General features: G+C 39.3%; 1 protein-coding gene across 12 annotated transcripts in view; it reads left to right on the forward strand.

The window, feature by feature from the left end:
* The window catches only part of KDM4C (lysine demethylase 4C), a 295962-nt gene that overhangs the window by 15775 nt on the left and 266753 nt on the right, over positions 1-13434 (forward strand). For all 12 annotated transcript variants that reach the window (XM_076363457.1, XM_076363452.1, XM_076363456.1 and 9 more), the window contains 2 exons: positions 3410-3585; positions 6512-6626. In XM_076363457.1, the coding sequence (XP_076219572.1) occupies positions 3410-3585; positions 6512-6626 (291 nt within the window). The remainder of the gene's footprint in view (positions 1-3409; positions 3586-6511; positions 6627-13434) is intronic.

The following is a 13434-nucleotide window of genomic DNA, read 5'->3' on the forward strand; positions in this document are numbered from 1 at the left end:
GAACAGGAGATTACCAGCATATGAAAGAGGATTTAACAGAAATTTATGCGTTGCTAGCACTCTGAAATAACCTCAGTTGTACTAATGTGCAGCCTCCATGGAAGAGACTGAATGGTATAACTAAGACATCCCTATCTAAAACTGAATATATATCACGCTAAATAACACTAGACAGTGTTAATATGCTTAGGATGTTTGTTAATATCTATATTTATATATAGAGATATATATATATAAAAATGAGAAAGCCTTGCCTTAGGTTTTTCCTTTTTTATATTTGAGGATTGAACAGCTTGGCTGATGAATTTGATCTAGGTTGCTTCCTAACTTGTCTGACTTTGAAGAGGTTATTTTTACTAAAGGGAATGTGAAGAGGCTTCAGTGGGACAGGTCAGCGGTAAAAACTCGAGAGACCTAGTCATTATTTCCAACTCTGATACTGACTAGCTGTGTGTTGCTTTGGACATGATATTTTAACATCTCCAGTCCTTGCCCTGACCTTTGTTAGAAAATGCAAATTCTTTGGGGCAGGGACTCTTATTTTTATTTTCTTTTAAAATGATGCTTAGCATATCAGTCCCCACAGAATTCACTCCTCTAACCAATACTCTAATTATAACAATAATAAACATCTTCCAGTGAGCTGGAAGGGGATATTTTGAACCTGTATTCACAAAAATATTTTTATTGTTTAGAACACACTGACCTTGAATTAAAGAAGATAATGCAAATTTTGCTTTTCAGTATTCATATATTGGAGCCAAACCTACAAATTCATGCTTAATAATAATGAAAATGGAAATCTCTGTGCACATATTTGATTTCTATGCATATATTCTGAATGCATGACTTCTCTGCTTCCAAACCAACATTTTGTATTTTGTTGATGTGCATATAATTTAAGATTTGTGTGAAAGAAATAACTAGGAATCGCAAGATGATTCGATTATTTTTTTTTCTCTAAAAGCAAACAACACTGAAACTTGCTAAGTAGTCCCTGTACAACTGAAGTCCCATGGCAGCTGAGAAGGAAAAAAGGAAGAGAGGGAGTTGCATCTGTGTAAAAACTGGATAAAAACACCTGTTTATGTTTAAAATAAAAACATTAGGTATGGAAGTATGTTACTATCTGATAACTTTTCTTCAGCTTGATGTTTCTGTTTTAGTGTGTGCTTGCTAGCATGAATGGTCTTGATCAGATTTCTTTGAGGGATGGACTATTTGAGTACATTAGCATTACAGTTTGCCCATTTGTGATTGTTTCCCAAAGGTAGCAAATGATCTCAGGATCTGTCTGTATTATTTTTTAGAATTTTTTACTTTCTCAGAGTGATGTAATAGCAGAATCTCTAATGGACAATATTGTGTGGAATCCTGAAATGCTTGTTAGAGGAACAGCCTAGCTAGGCTAGTGTAAAGGCTACCTCTAAGATGTGAATTAATTATTCAAGTAACGTAATTTGTACGTGGTAGATGCATGTTTATGAAAGCCATCCTACTTTGTTGTATGTTACTTTAAAAGTTTCCAAGCCAGTGCTTGTGAAAATTTGATTTGAGCACCACAGAAAAGAATGAATATAATTAGTGGATCAAAGAACATATCATTGGGCCTTTGGGCAAGTAAAAGTTCAAAACCAAAACAAAAATATATATTAAAAATGTCTGTTGCTCTGTTTTAAAACTGTTGCAATTTCAAATTTCGAGAGTTTTCTGTTTTCAGATAAAATAATGCATGCAAGGAATGTTCAAAATTACACAGCCTGCTAAAGAACACTGGCATGACTACAGTCGTCTTTGAAATTCCTCATGACTTTATTGCTAACACTTTAGAATCTGCTGAGGACTTTTCGTAGACTTTGGGCAATTCTGTGGTATTTGAAATAAAAGTGTTAATTTACAATTGGTTAATCTGCATATAGCTTTAATCTTTAATTGTGAGGTTTAAATCATGTTAATATAAAAACTAGTATATCTAAATTAGTGCAAACTCTTACTCTAATAGGGTTGTACCCTGCAGTTTTATGGGGAGTAAGTTAAACAGACTCTAAAATCTAAAGCTCTCTAAAATAGCTTTAATTTTTTCATTTTTCAGTAGGAAATAAAGTTATTCATACTGTTCACACCAAATAAAATTTAGACAGGGGACTGTCAATCTTTTGTATGACTATTTTTTTTTTTTTTTTAAATTGAGGATAACAATTTTATATCATGGAGTACGAAGTGTTTGTGAATTATAAGGCTTTCTGATTATAAAATATTTGTCTGTTCTGTTATTATACGGGAGTGTTGATCTGCTCGAGGGTAGGAAGGCTCTGCAGAGGGACCTGGACAGGCTGGATCGATGGGCCCAGGCCAACTGTATGAGGTTCAACAAGGCCAAGTGCCGGGTCCTGCCCTTCGGCCACAACAACCCCATGCAGCGCTACAGGCTTGGGGAAGAGTGGCTGGAAAGCTGCCTGTCGGAAAAGGACCTGGGGGTGTTGGTTGACAGCCGGCTGAACATGAGCCGACAGTATGCCCAGGTGGCCAAGAAGGCCAATGGCATCCTGGCCTGTATCAGAAATGGTGTGGCCAGCAGGAGTAGGGAAGTGATTGTGCCCCTGTCCTCGGCACTGGTGAGGCCCCACCTCGAATACTGTGTTGAGTTTTGGGCCCCTCACTACAAGAAGGATGTTGAGGTGCTGGAGTGTGTCCAGAGAAGGGCAACGAGGCTGGTGAGGGGTCTGGAGAACAAGTCTTATGAGGAGCAGCTGAGGGAACTGGGGTTGTTTAGCCTGGAGAAAAGGAGGCTGAGGGGAGACCTCATCGCTCTCTACAACTACCTGAGAGGAGGTTGTAGCGAGATGGGTGTCGGTCTCTTCTCCCAAGTAACTAGTGATAGGACGAGAGGAAATGGCCTCAAGTTGCGCCAGGGGAGGTTTAGATTGGACGTGAGGAAAAATTTCTTTACTGAAAGAGTGGTGAAACATTGGAAGAGGCTGCCCAGGGAAGTGGTTGAGTCCCCATCCCTGGAGGTATTTAAAAGACACGTAGATGAGGCGCTTAGGGACGTGGTTTAGTGGGCATGGTGGTGTTGGGTCGATGGTTGGACTCGATGATCTTAGAGGTCTTTTCCAACCTCAAGATTCTATGATTCTATACATGTGTATGTTTGCATAGTTGCACATGATTGAATTGCTGTAGATTAGTGAGTTGCTGCTTGTGAACTGAGGTAATACTATGCCCATTTTGAATTGGTTTCTGCATTATCTATGAGCACTTACATGGTCAGTTAGTTATTGTGAAACAGCTAGTAAGCAAGCGTTCATTTGATCATGTGGGCATAATTGACTTCTTTTGATTTTTTCCAGAAAGTTTTGAATTGGTATTGCAACTGTTGACGTCCTGTTATTTATTTCTGAATTTAAAGGTTGTCCCACCGAAGGAGTGGAAGCCAAGAAAACATTACAATGATATTGAAGATTTGGTGATTCCTGCTCCAATTCAGCAGATGGTCACTGGCCAGTCAGGGCTCTTCACACAGTACAACATTCAGAAAAAGCCAATGACAGTGAAGGAGTTCAAGCAGCTGGCCAACAGTGACAAGTATGTATATACTTTGTCTTGCTTAGGAAGACAAATATTTATTTGTTCCATATTGTGGTTTCTTTGAATTGTGCTAGGCAGCTGGTGATTTTTTCACTTACTCAGTAGAGGTTTTCCTGTCTACTCAGTTGTGGAAGGGTACCACAATATGAATCTTGTTTGTGTTTCTGTTGTTGAAAGCATCTGGTGCCATGGCAGCAAGAAAGCATCTGAAAAACCTGAGTCATGATGCTTTCTGTCTACCTTTTTTTCTTTCTATTCTAATAAACGCTTATGTTGAAAATAATGAAGATGATACAGGCTTATATCTGAGTTTTATTTTGAGTATACTTATTAATGTTTAATATTTAATTCTTTTTTTTGGCCTAGATACTGGAATGGCCTATCATTATGTAATTCTGAAAAAAACCCAACATCTTTTTTAACTCGCCCAGAAGTTTTTACATTAATCTAAGAGAACTCAACTGCACCTAGAGAATTTCTATGTTCTGGTTATGGCAAGGTGGATATTAAGGGAGGGGAAAAAAAGTCTATGAAGGGCTCGGCACTATACTAAAAAGTTTCAAATTGGTGGGCATTCCAAGAAGAGGGAAGTGATGGAAGGAATTCTTCCCCATTCCTTTTGGCCACCTAAAAAGAATAAATTCTACTTCACTATTTCCTCAAAACTGACTGGAAGTAGTTTCTGGAAGGTGAGTCAAAGGATCCTAGAGAGAAAAGATACTTGAATATAATGAAGGCAGGCAACACTGCCCTAGTTCAAAGGAAAGTTTCTCTCATAAGTTAATTTAAGAAATTAAGAGGTAAGAAGAGAAGCTGTTACCAAGATCAGGGAAAACTAGGACATGAAAAGCTTTTAAAGAGGCTCCTCAGCAAATGTTCCGTAATATCCATGCCTTTGTAAAAGTGCAAAACTGATCTCCTCCTTTCAATTAAAAAGGATCGGTATGTTTCTGTCTGTATATTACTTGTGAAAAATTGAGGTTATCACACTTAAAATTGTCTTCCTCTGGTAAGTGGGAATGGGAACCTATTTTGTAGTTCTGAAAATTATTTGTTCAGTAACTGTTAGAGGGGAGAATAAAATAAAAAACCTGTATGGTATCTGATGTCATTTTCTATGATACCTATTCATATATGTTTATATGTTGAAAAGTTTACATTCGATTAACCCATGATAAAATGAGAAACACTGATTTCTTAAAATAGTTTGATAATGCAAAAATACTGTGAAGGTTTTAATATGTATCATGATGTTAGTTAAGTTTATTATATTCTTTATCATGGAAGATATTTTGGAATTGTTTCTGATTTCAGTTTCCATGTTTTTTACTGAAGTTACTTTACAACTTCATTTCATAGGTAAAGTTAAGAACAGTTAGGAGGGCTTCTTATCTATTACTAGCTGTAGGTCTTCCTAAATATTCATCACTGCTCTGGAGAAAATGTGTCATATAACCTCCTATGACACTCTTAATGCAGTCTATATGTCTTAAACTATTAAGTAGCTGAGAGCCCCTGTTCTCCCATAAAAATAATTTTGTTCCTTAATGAAGACGACTTCGCTGTTAAAGACTCTTTTCTTGAGTATTGTGATGTTACCCCTTTTTTTTGGGAAAGAGAGGAGGGCCATGAACATCTAAAATCATAGTTGCCTTTGAAAGGATTGTGTGTGCTCAGTCTAATGCATTTTTGCATTAGATGTTTATTTGTTTAGGTATTCACAATTCATCATTCACCATTGAACCAAAGTGCTTCTCCACCTTGACCTCTGGGAAATACAGGCATACCTGCATCCTGTAATCAAGATACTTGTGTTATGGTAACTGAGTATATGTATCCACACTACTCAGTGCCAAGCAGAAATACAATCTGATTTCTGGAGTCGTATCATGAGAAATAATTGAAACAACTCCATTGCTGAGAATGCTTTGGTTAAGATGTGTTTTGCTAACTTGCTTGTCTCTGTTTTGTGTTATCACACGATGTAAATGTACCTGGTCTACTTAATTCTTGTATGTTTGGATTTTCTTTCCGGTAGTTCAAGTGTAGTAAGTTGTCAGTGCTAACGTGAAACTTTACTTCTCAGAGTTGCGGTAATTGGGGAGCAAGTTTTCTGTTCTGCAGACCTAAATATATGAGAACAGAGGCCTGACAAAGGATCCTGAGGCAAAAGCTATTGATGGACGTTTTCTATGGTAGTGTGCTTGTGTTGTGTCCCCACAAGATTTTACATGAGGTTTGAGTAACCTTCCAAAAGTATATACATAAATATATTTATGCATATAAAAGTATGGTGCCCTGTGCTGCACTAAAGGAGTAAAAAGAAAAATTCCCTTAAATATTTTTTTTCACTGCACGATAGAATTTTTGGTATCAACTGTTTGCAACATTACATCTTTTCTCAAAAGGTTTTTTTCTGGGGAAGGAAGAAGAGAAGAAAGTACTGTTTTTGCCTGGCAGGGCTGCTGCTTGGCATAATTAGTATATTTGAGTTGTTCTGAGACAGGCTTGTGCAGGACCTACCTCTGTGTCTTTGCAGAGCTGGTAGTGAGGCAGGAAAATAACAAATACTTGTCAATTAAGTGGCTTTTCTGTGTGTGTCTTTTTTACGGAAGAGAAACAAAAGGGAGGGCCTCAGCCTGAGGACAGTAAGTAGATGTGTGCTGTTTAGTTGCTGGAGACTGAAGAAAATGTTGTATGGGTAGGTGTATGACTTCAGTTACTGTAGCTGTCAGGTAGGAGTTTACATGCTATGGTGAATCATGAAACTAAGAATTCAGGACAACTAATAATTCCTCTATTTCAGTGAATTTGAAATAAAGTGATCTCTTAGAATTCAGTTCGCAGGATCAGAAGCATAGTCCATTGTCAAGGTGGTTGTTGAAAGACTATGCTGAACCTTTGCCTACCTCTTCCTCTGCAGATACTGCACCCCAAGATACATAGATTATGAAGATCTGGAACGTAAATACTGGAAGAACTTGACTTTTGTGGCACCAATTTATGGAGCAGATATCAATGGGAGCATTTATGATGAAGTATGCATAGCTTTTTATGAAGTTTATCTCTTCCAGCCCTCTTTTAAAGGGTACTATACTTAGAGGATACATTCTTGCTTTGTGAGTGAGAATCTGTCTTTCTTTTGAAATCTTTGTGTTACTCACTTTAAAGAGTCCAAGCAAGGCTGAAAGTAACTCTACCTCTGCGAGAGTCAGACAGTTCTGTCCTTAGACAGTAGGATACTTCTACTCTTCCTGATCATAAGACTCTTCCCCTTCTTCACTTTGAACTCTCCAGAACTTTGAGATTCGTTTCTATTTATTTATTTGTTTGTTAACATTTCAGTATGCATGTTATCTGTGTACCTCTGTCAAAATTTAGTGATATTTTAAATAACTTTTACGTTAAAATTAAAAGGTGAAATACTTTATTTCTCTGTCTTTCACTGAGGAAGATTGATAGCTGTACTTTATACATGCTTGGAATGCCTGCAGTTTCCTGGAAATGTGCTTACAATTACTGTGTACCTCTGAATTAAAATAGACAAAATGAAAACTTCCTAAGGAAATGATTTTTGCTGGTTACTTGCCAAGATCTCCATGGATAAAAAGGGACTCTTAACACAGATCTCATTATCCAAAGAATTACAGAATATGCATTGATATCAATTAGGCTATGTAAGTAGCTATAGGAAATAGATTTTGAAAGGATTATTTAAGTAATGAGACTAACAGGAGAAATGCTAGCATTTCAAAAAAGATTTAAGGATTTAAAAAATACAGGGTATACTTCTCTCCAAAAGAATCTACTGTGTGTGGAGTTCTTGAGTTATTTCACGTTCTATGTAACTTCCTTCTCCAATCATTAAAAAAAAAAAAAGTAGAATTTCCCAGTGGCAGATGGTTTGAGACTCTGCTAATGTTTCATATTTCTTCACAAAAGACAAATTACTTGAAGACTCTGTCCAAAGATAAATACGATCAGCCAAGATGGCTTAAGGCAATTCAATTTTTGCACTAGGTTATGTGATCTTTGAAAGATAGCTATAAATGTCCCATGGTCTATTGTTTAGAGAAAGCAGCAAGTCCAAATTCTACTGTGTGTCCAAATAGCTGTATAAAAATGATTTAAAAAATAATTGAAGATTCTGATTTGGGGTGTTTTGGTGAGGAGACGTTCTAGATGGCTGTTGCTTTGTGGAGACCAAAATGGGGCACAGGAAAGCAGTGTTTCTTTCAAGAAATAGAAGCTTGCCCTTTATCTTCTCTGGTATTTTTTTTTTTCTTTAATATTGGCAGATAATGCCTTCTGGTGTCGCTTTTTACAAATGTACACTTTGTTTTGATTGTGTTTTCTTTGGTCTTAAGTATCTTAAGGTTAGTGTTGCATGAGCAATGTTTCCAAAGAAAAGAGAACACAGAAGTATCCGATTTTGAAGTGCTGGCTGGTCAAAGAGAAGGTCAGAGATTTCATTCTCATGGAATTACTCTCTCATTAGATTGGCAGGCTGAGGAAGTGAGGTCAAAAAAGCAAAGGGTGAAGTGAGAAGAGCAGTGTTCAGCAATCCTAACTCAGATGTCGGGTGCATAGGAAGAGGAGACAAAGCACTGAAAGTTGCAGGGAGTGGGGAATAAAGGAGTGGGAAAGAAAACAGTAATAAGTAGAATAAAAAAAGCCTTAATGGCTATGATTAAATGGACATTATTTAAAAAATAAACAAATAACAAAGGAGAAATGTTAGTGAAGTGAATAGACACTGAGGAAAGAGTGTGAACAGACTGAGCAGTGAATGTGACAGCCATGTCACAGTGTACAGCCCAGTGGGGTTTAGAGGAAAAGAAGGAAAATACCCTGATACCAAACTGTTGGTGAGAAAGTTATGGATGCCACTGCTCAAAATGTTTTTTTTGCCGAAGTTAATTTTTGGCCAGCAGATGGTGTATTTGCACAACTAATACTTTTCATGTTTTCACTTGAAGATAGTGCTAAGAAAGGATCTTTTTGATTCTGTTTTGAATTAGAGGTTGTTCTTATGTCTTCATTCAGTTTACTTCAGGATTGTCATTATTCGGGGAAAGGAGATGAATACAAGTAGCTGATGTTTTGGGCAACATACAGCAGAAAGGGGGTGGTGGGATTAATTTGTCATAACAGCCTATTTGTGATAAACAAAGCCAAATGCTTACTTTTTATTAAATGCATTTTATAGAAAACAGTGTATTATAGATGTTGCATTTAATACGGAAAGGTAAATATCTGGCAGAATTCCAAGTAGAAAAACACCAGGAACTTAGTGACTGTGTGGTGTATACATGTACTTGGGCCATCAAAATTAGCAAGAAATGCTTCTGTACACAAGTCCTTATTCTTTAGTTTAAAAGCTTACTAATTATGTTTTCTTTTCCACATGGTGACGTTCAATTTTACATTGAGACATCTGTATCTGAAGCATGATGAAGCCTTAATTTTTACTATTTAGATTATTTAAGAAACAATATTGTTATTTGTGGAATCCAGCACCTTGCTGGCATTGTGCCAGAGAGATCATAGATCTTGTAGTATTCTTTGCTTTTCTTAGATCAGAGGATGACAGATTCTGAGGGGTTTGGAAGATGGGGCAAAGTTATGAAGCCTGTGTTATATGGAACAGCAAAACAACAACAACAAAAAAGGAACAGGAACAAAGTTATAAATGCATGCTTTGAAATTTGACAACTACCATCAATGATTCAAAGTTTACCCTTGTGATATTTGGATTATTCCAGAATGTCTGTTGTGTATTTATAGAATCATAGAATTGTTTAGGTTGGAAAAGACCTTTAAGATCATAAAGTCCAACCATTAACCTAGCAGTGCCAAGTCCACCACTAAACCATGTCCCTAAGCACCACATCTACACATCTTTTTAAATACCTCCAGGGATGGTGACTCAACCACTTCCCTGGGCAGCCTGTTCCAATGCTTGACAACCATTCTGGTGAAGAAATTTTTCCTCATGTCCAATCTAAACCTCCCCTGGCGCAACTTGAGGCCATTTCCTCTCGTCCTATCGCTAGTTACTTGGGAGAAGAGACCAACACCCACCTCGCTACAACCTCCTCTCAGGTAGTTGTAGAGAGCGATGAGGTCTCCCCTCAGCCTCCTTTTCTGCAGGCTAAACAACCCCAGTTCCCTCAGCCGCTCCTCAGAAGACTTGCTCTCCAGACCTCTCACCGGCCTTGCTGCCCTTCTCTGGACACACTCCAGCACCTCAATGTCCTTCTTGTAGTGAGGGGCCCAAAACTGAACACAGTATTCGAGGTGCGGCCTCACCAGTGCCGAGTACAGGGGCACGATCACTTCCCTACTCCTGCTGGCCACATGATTTCTGATACAGGCCAGGATGCCATTGGCCTTCTTGGCCACCTGGGCACACTGCCGGCTCATGTTCAGCCGGCTGCCAACCAACACCCCCAGGTCCTTTTCTGACAGGCAGCTTTCCAGCCACTCTTCCCCAAGCCTGTAGCATTGTGTGGGGTTGTTGTTATGGTTATTTGGCAGTTTTGAACACAGATTAAATCTTTATGAATGAGGAAATAACCAATGAGAACAAGTGTTCTGTACGCTGTATAGAGCTTTATAGAAAATAAATATAAAATAGCTGAATGTTTGCTTGAAATATTATTCAGTGTTGTATGCATTTTACTTGCTGTTACATTTAATTACAGTGCTTTGTAGGAGAATGACTAGGTGACTCAAGAAAAAGCATTGCACTAAGGAACAGATTGTGAGGATCATTACGTATGTTAAGATTATAAACATTATTAGGTACATGTTCAAGGTTCTGTCTTTTTGTTGCTATAAGGTCATCTGGACTTGAGTGAAAATTAATATTCCTGAAAGAGTTTATAATGTCAATAATAAAGGAGCAGTCTCACTAGCTGCAGTTGTTAAACTGATTCATGAATTGATTATGAACACCTAAGAGTTATGATGGTTTAGGAAATTTAATTGAGAAGTGATTATTTATTTTTTATTATGTTATTTCAAGAGAGCTGCCTTCCTTGTGAGTTAGCATGAATGTAATGCCAACTTGAGCCAGCTTAGACTGTGAATGACTAGCCTGTGAAACAGTTGTAAAAAGTTACTGTTTCTGTCAAGAAGGGGAAGGGAGAGAGTTACTTTGTTTCTGGTATCATACCTTTATTAACTCTTTATTAACTTATCTGGCAATTGTACCTGTGAGTAAATTGAAGAGTGTGATTCACCTACTTTTTCTGTACAGCCTCTGTTCTGGTGAACTACCGTTAGGCCTTCCACTTCCATGCCACTCCCAACTGTTGTTTAAATCAAACCACCAATCACTGAGGCCACAAATTAAGTTGTTTCCTTGTTGTATGAGATACAAGGAGCTCAAATTAACTTTTTCTGTTTCCTGGGGTTTTTTTAATTTTTTTTTTTTATTAATTTGAATTTGTATTTGTATGGACAGATGGGGAAGATGTATGAAACCCCTACATGGACTGATCTAGCAACTAGGGGGGAGAAAAAATCTTCCTTGTTTCAAAAGAAGTTCCAAAGAAAAGTGACTGATTTGATGTTTATAACGGGTCATAAAACACATCTGACTTCAGTGCTGTCAATGGAGTCTGCTATTCAGTAGAGAAAAGCCAAGGTTTGGAAGAAGCACATATAAATATTATCTTGCCTCTCTCTCTCCACTCTTCTTCAGCTCCTGTCTTGAAGATAGCACTTTACTTCCCTTTTCCTTCTCTTAGTTCTATTCCTCCTGATAAGACAATTCCTAATGCCTACCTTCTCCCATGTCTAAGCTGTGGGGAGCATGTTTGATTAGTAATACAAGAGTGGTTGATTCAGTGGAGTTTGTAGGCTAACGGTTATTTTTGCTAAATTGTAGGTACATCTCTAATGTAATATTAACTCTAGCAACAGATGTACTCAAGTTTCCTGCTGTATCTCTTGACAGAGCAGCTAACTTAATTTTAAAGCAGCACCTTGACATGGTATGTAGAGTTTGGATTTGATCATGAAATAAGTTAAGGATGGCATCTGAGTTGTAGCTTAACCTAAGGCTGCAGGAGAGCAGCAGGCATAAGCAATCCAAGAGTCTCTGGAGAGCATCAGTGACAACTTCCTGACCAAAGTTGTCTGCTGGACCTCGGTACTCACAAACAAGGAAGGACTGGTTACAGATGTGAAGGTCGAAGGCAGCCTTGGCGGTAGTGACCATGAAGGTGGTGGGGTTCAGGATCTTAAGAGGACATGTCAAGACAGAAAGCAGGACCACAACCCTGGCTTTCAGGGGAGCAGACTTCGGCTTCTTCAGTGATCTGCTTGGAAGAGTCCCATGGGATAAAGCCCTGCAGGGAAGAAGGGCCCAAGAAAGCTGGTTGGTATTTACCTCCTCTATGCTCAAGAGTGGTCCATCCTAATGAGCAGGAACTCAGGCAAAAATGCCAGGGGTCTACATGGATGAGCAAGGAGCTTCTGACAAAACTCAAGCATAAACAGGAAATACACAGGAGGTAGAAGCAGGGACGTGTAACCTGGGAGGAACATAAGGACGCTGTCCAGGTATGCAGAAATGCAATTGGGAACATCAAAGCCTACCTGGAATTGAATCTGAGAGATGTCAAAGGCAACGAGAAGGACTTCTATAAATGTATCCCAGGGATCAATACTCTCCCTGCTGGAGGGGAGGAGGTAGAGAATTCAGGAGTAAAGTTAAGCCCAGGAAGAAGGGAGGGGTGGGGGGAACATGTTTTAAGATTTCGTTTTTATTTCTCATTATCCAACTCTGATGTGATTGGTAATAAATTAAATCAATTTTTCCCCAAGTCGAGTCTGTTTTGCCCATGACTGTAATTGTTGAGTGATCTCCCTGTCCTTATCTTGGTCCATGAGCTCTCATTATATTTTCTCTTCCGTGTCCAGCTGAGGAGGGGAGTGACAGAGCAGTTTTGGTGCGCACCTGGCGTCCACCCAGAGTCAACCCACCACAAGTATGTACAGGATGTTACTGGGTAGCTTACTGAAGGGACATGGACTGATGATTTTTTTTTTTAGATGTAGAAAGTTCTGCATGTTCTGGCACATGATTATGTGACCCGCTTAGTAGATGAGTGAAAGGCTGTGGATGTTGTCTACCTAGACTTTAGTAAAGACTTTGATACCGTTTCCCACAGCATTCTCCTGGAGAAACTGGCTGCTCATGGCTTGGATGGGAGTACTCTTTGCTGGGTAAAAAACTGGCGGGATGGCTGGGCCCAGAGAGTTGTGGTGAATGGAGTTACATCCAGTTGGCGGCCGGTCACGAGCGGTGTTCCCCAGGGCTCAGTTTTGGGGCTGGTCTTGTTCAATATCTTTATCAGTGATCTGGATGAGGGGATTGAGTGCTCCCTCAGTAAGTTTGCAGACGACACCAAGTTGGGTGGGAGTGTTGATCTGCTCGAGGGTAGGAAGGCTCTGCAGAGGGACCTGGACAGGCTGGATCGATGGGCCCAGGCCAACTGTATGAGGTTCAACAAGGCCAAGTGCCGGGTCCTGCCCTTCGGCCACAACAACCCCATGCAGCGCTACAGGCTTGGGGAAGAGTGGCTGGAAAGCTGCCTGTTGGAAAAGGACCTGGGGGTGTTGGTTGACAGCCAGCTGAACATGAGCCGGCAGTGTGCCCAGGTGGCCAAGAAGGCCAATGGCATCCTGGCCTGTATCAGAAATAGTGTGGCCAGCAGGAGTAGGGAAGTGATCGTGCCCCTGTCCTCGGCACTGGTGAGGCCGCACCTCGAATACTGTGTTGAGTTTTGGGCCCCTCACTACAAGAAGGACATTGAGGTGCTGGAGTGTGTC

The sequence above is a fragment of the Aptenodytes patagonicus genome, chromosome Z, assembly GCF_965638725.1.
Source record: "Aptenodytes patagonicus chromosome Z, bAptPat1.pri.cur, whole genome shotgun sequence".
In the NCBI taxonomy this organism is placed as follows: domain Eukaryota; kingdom Metazoa; phylum Chordata; class Aves; order Sphenisciformes; family Spheniscidae; genus Aptenodytes; species Aptenodytes patagonicus.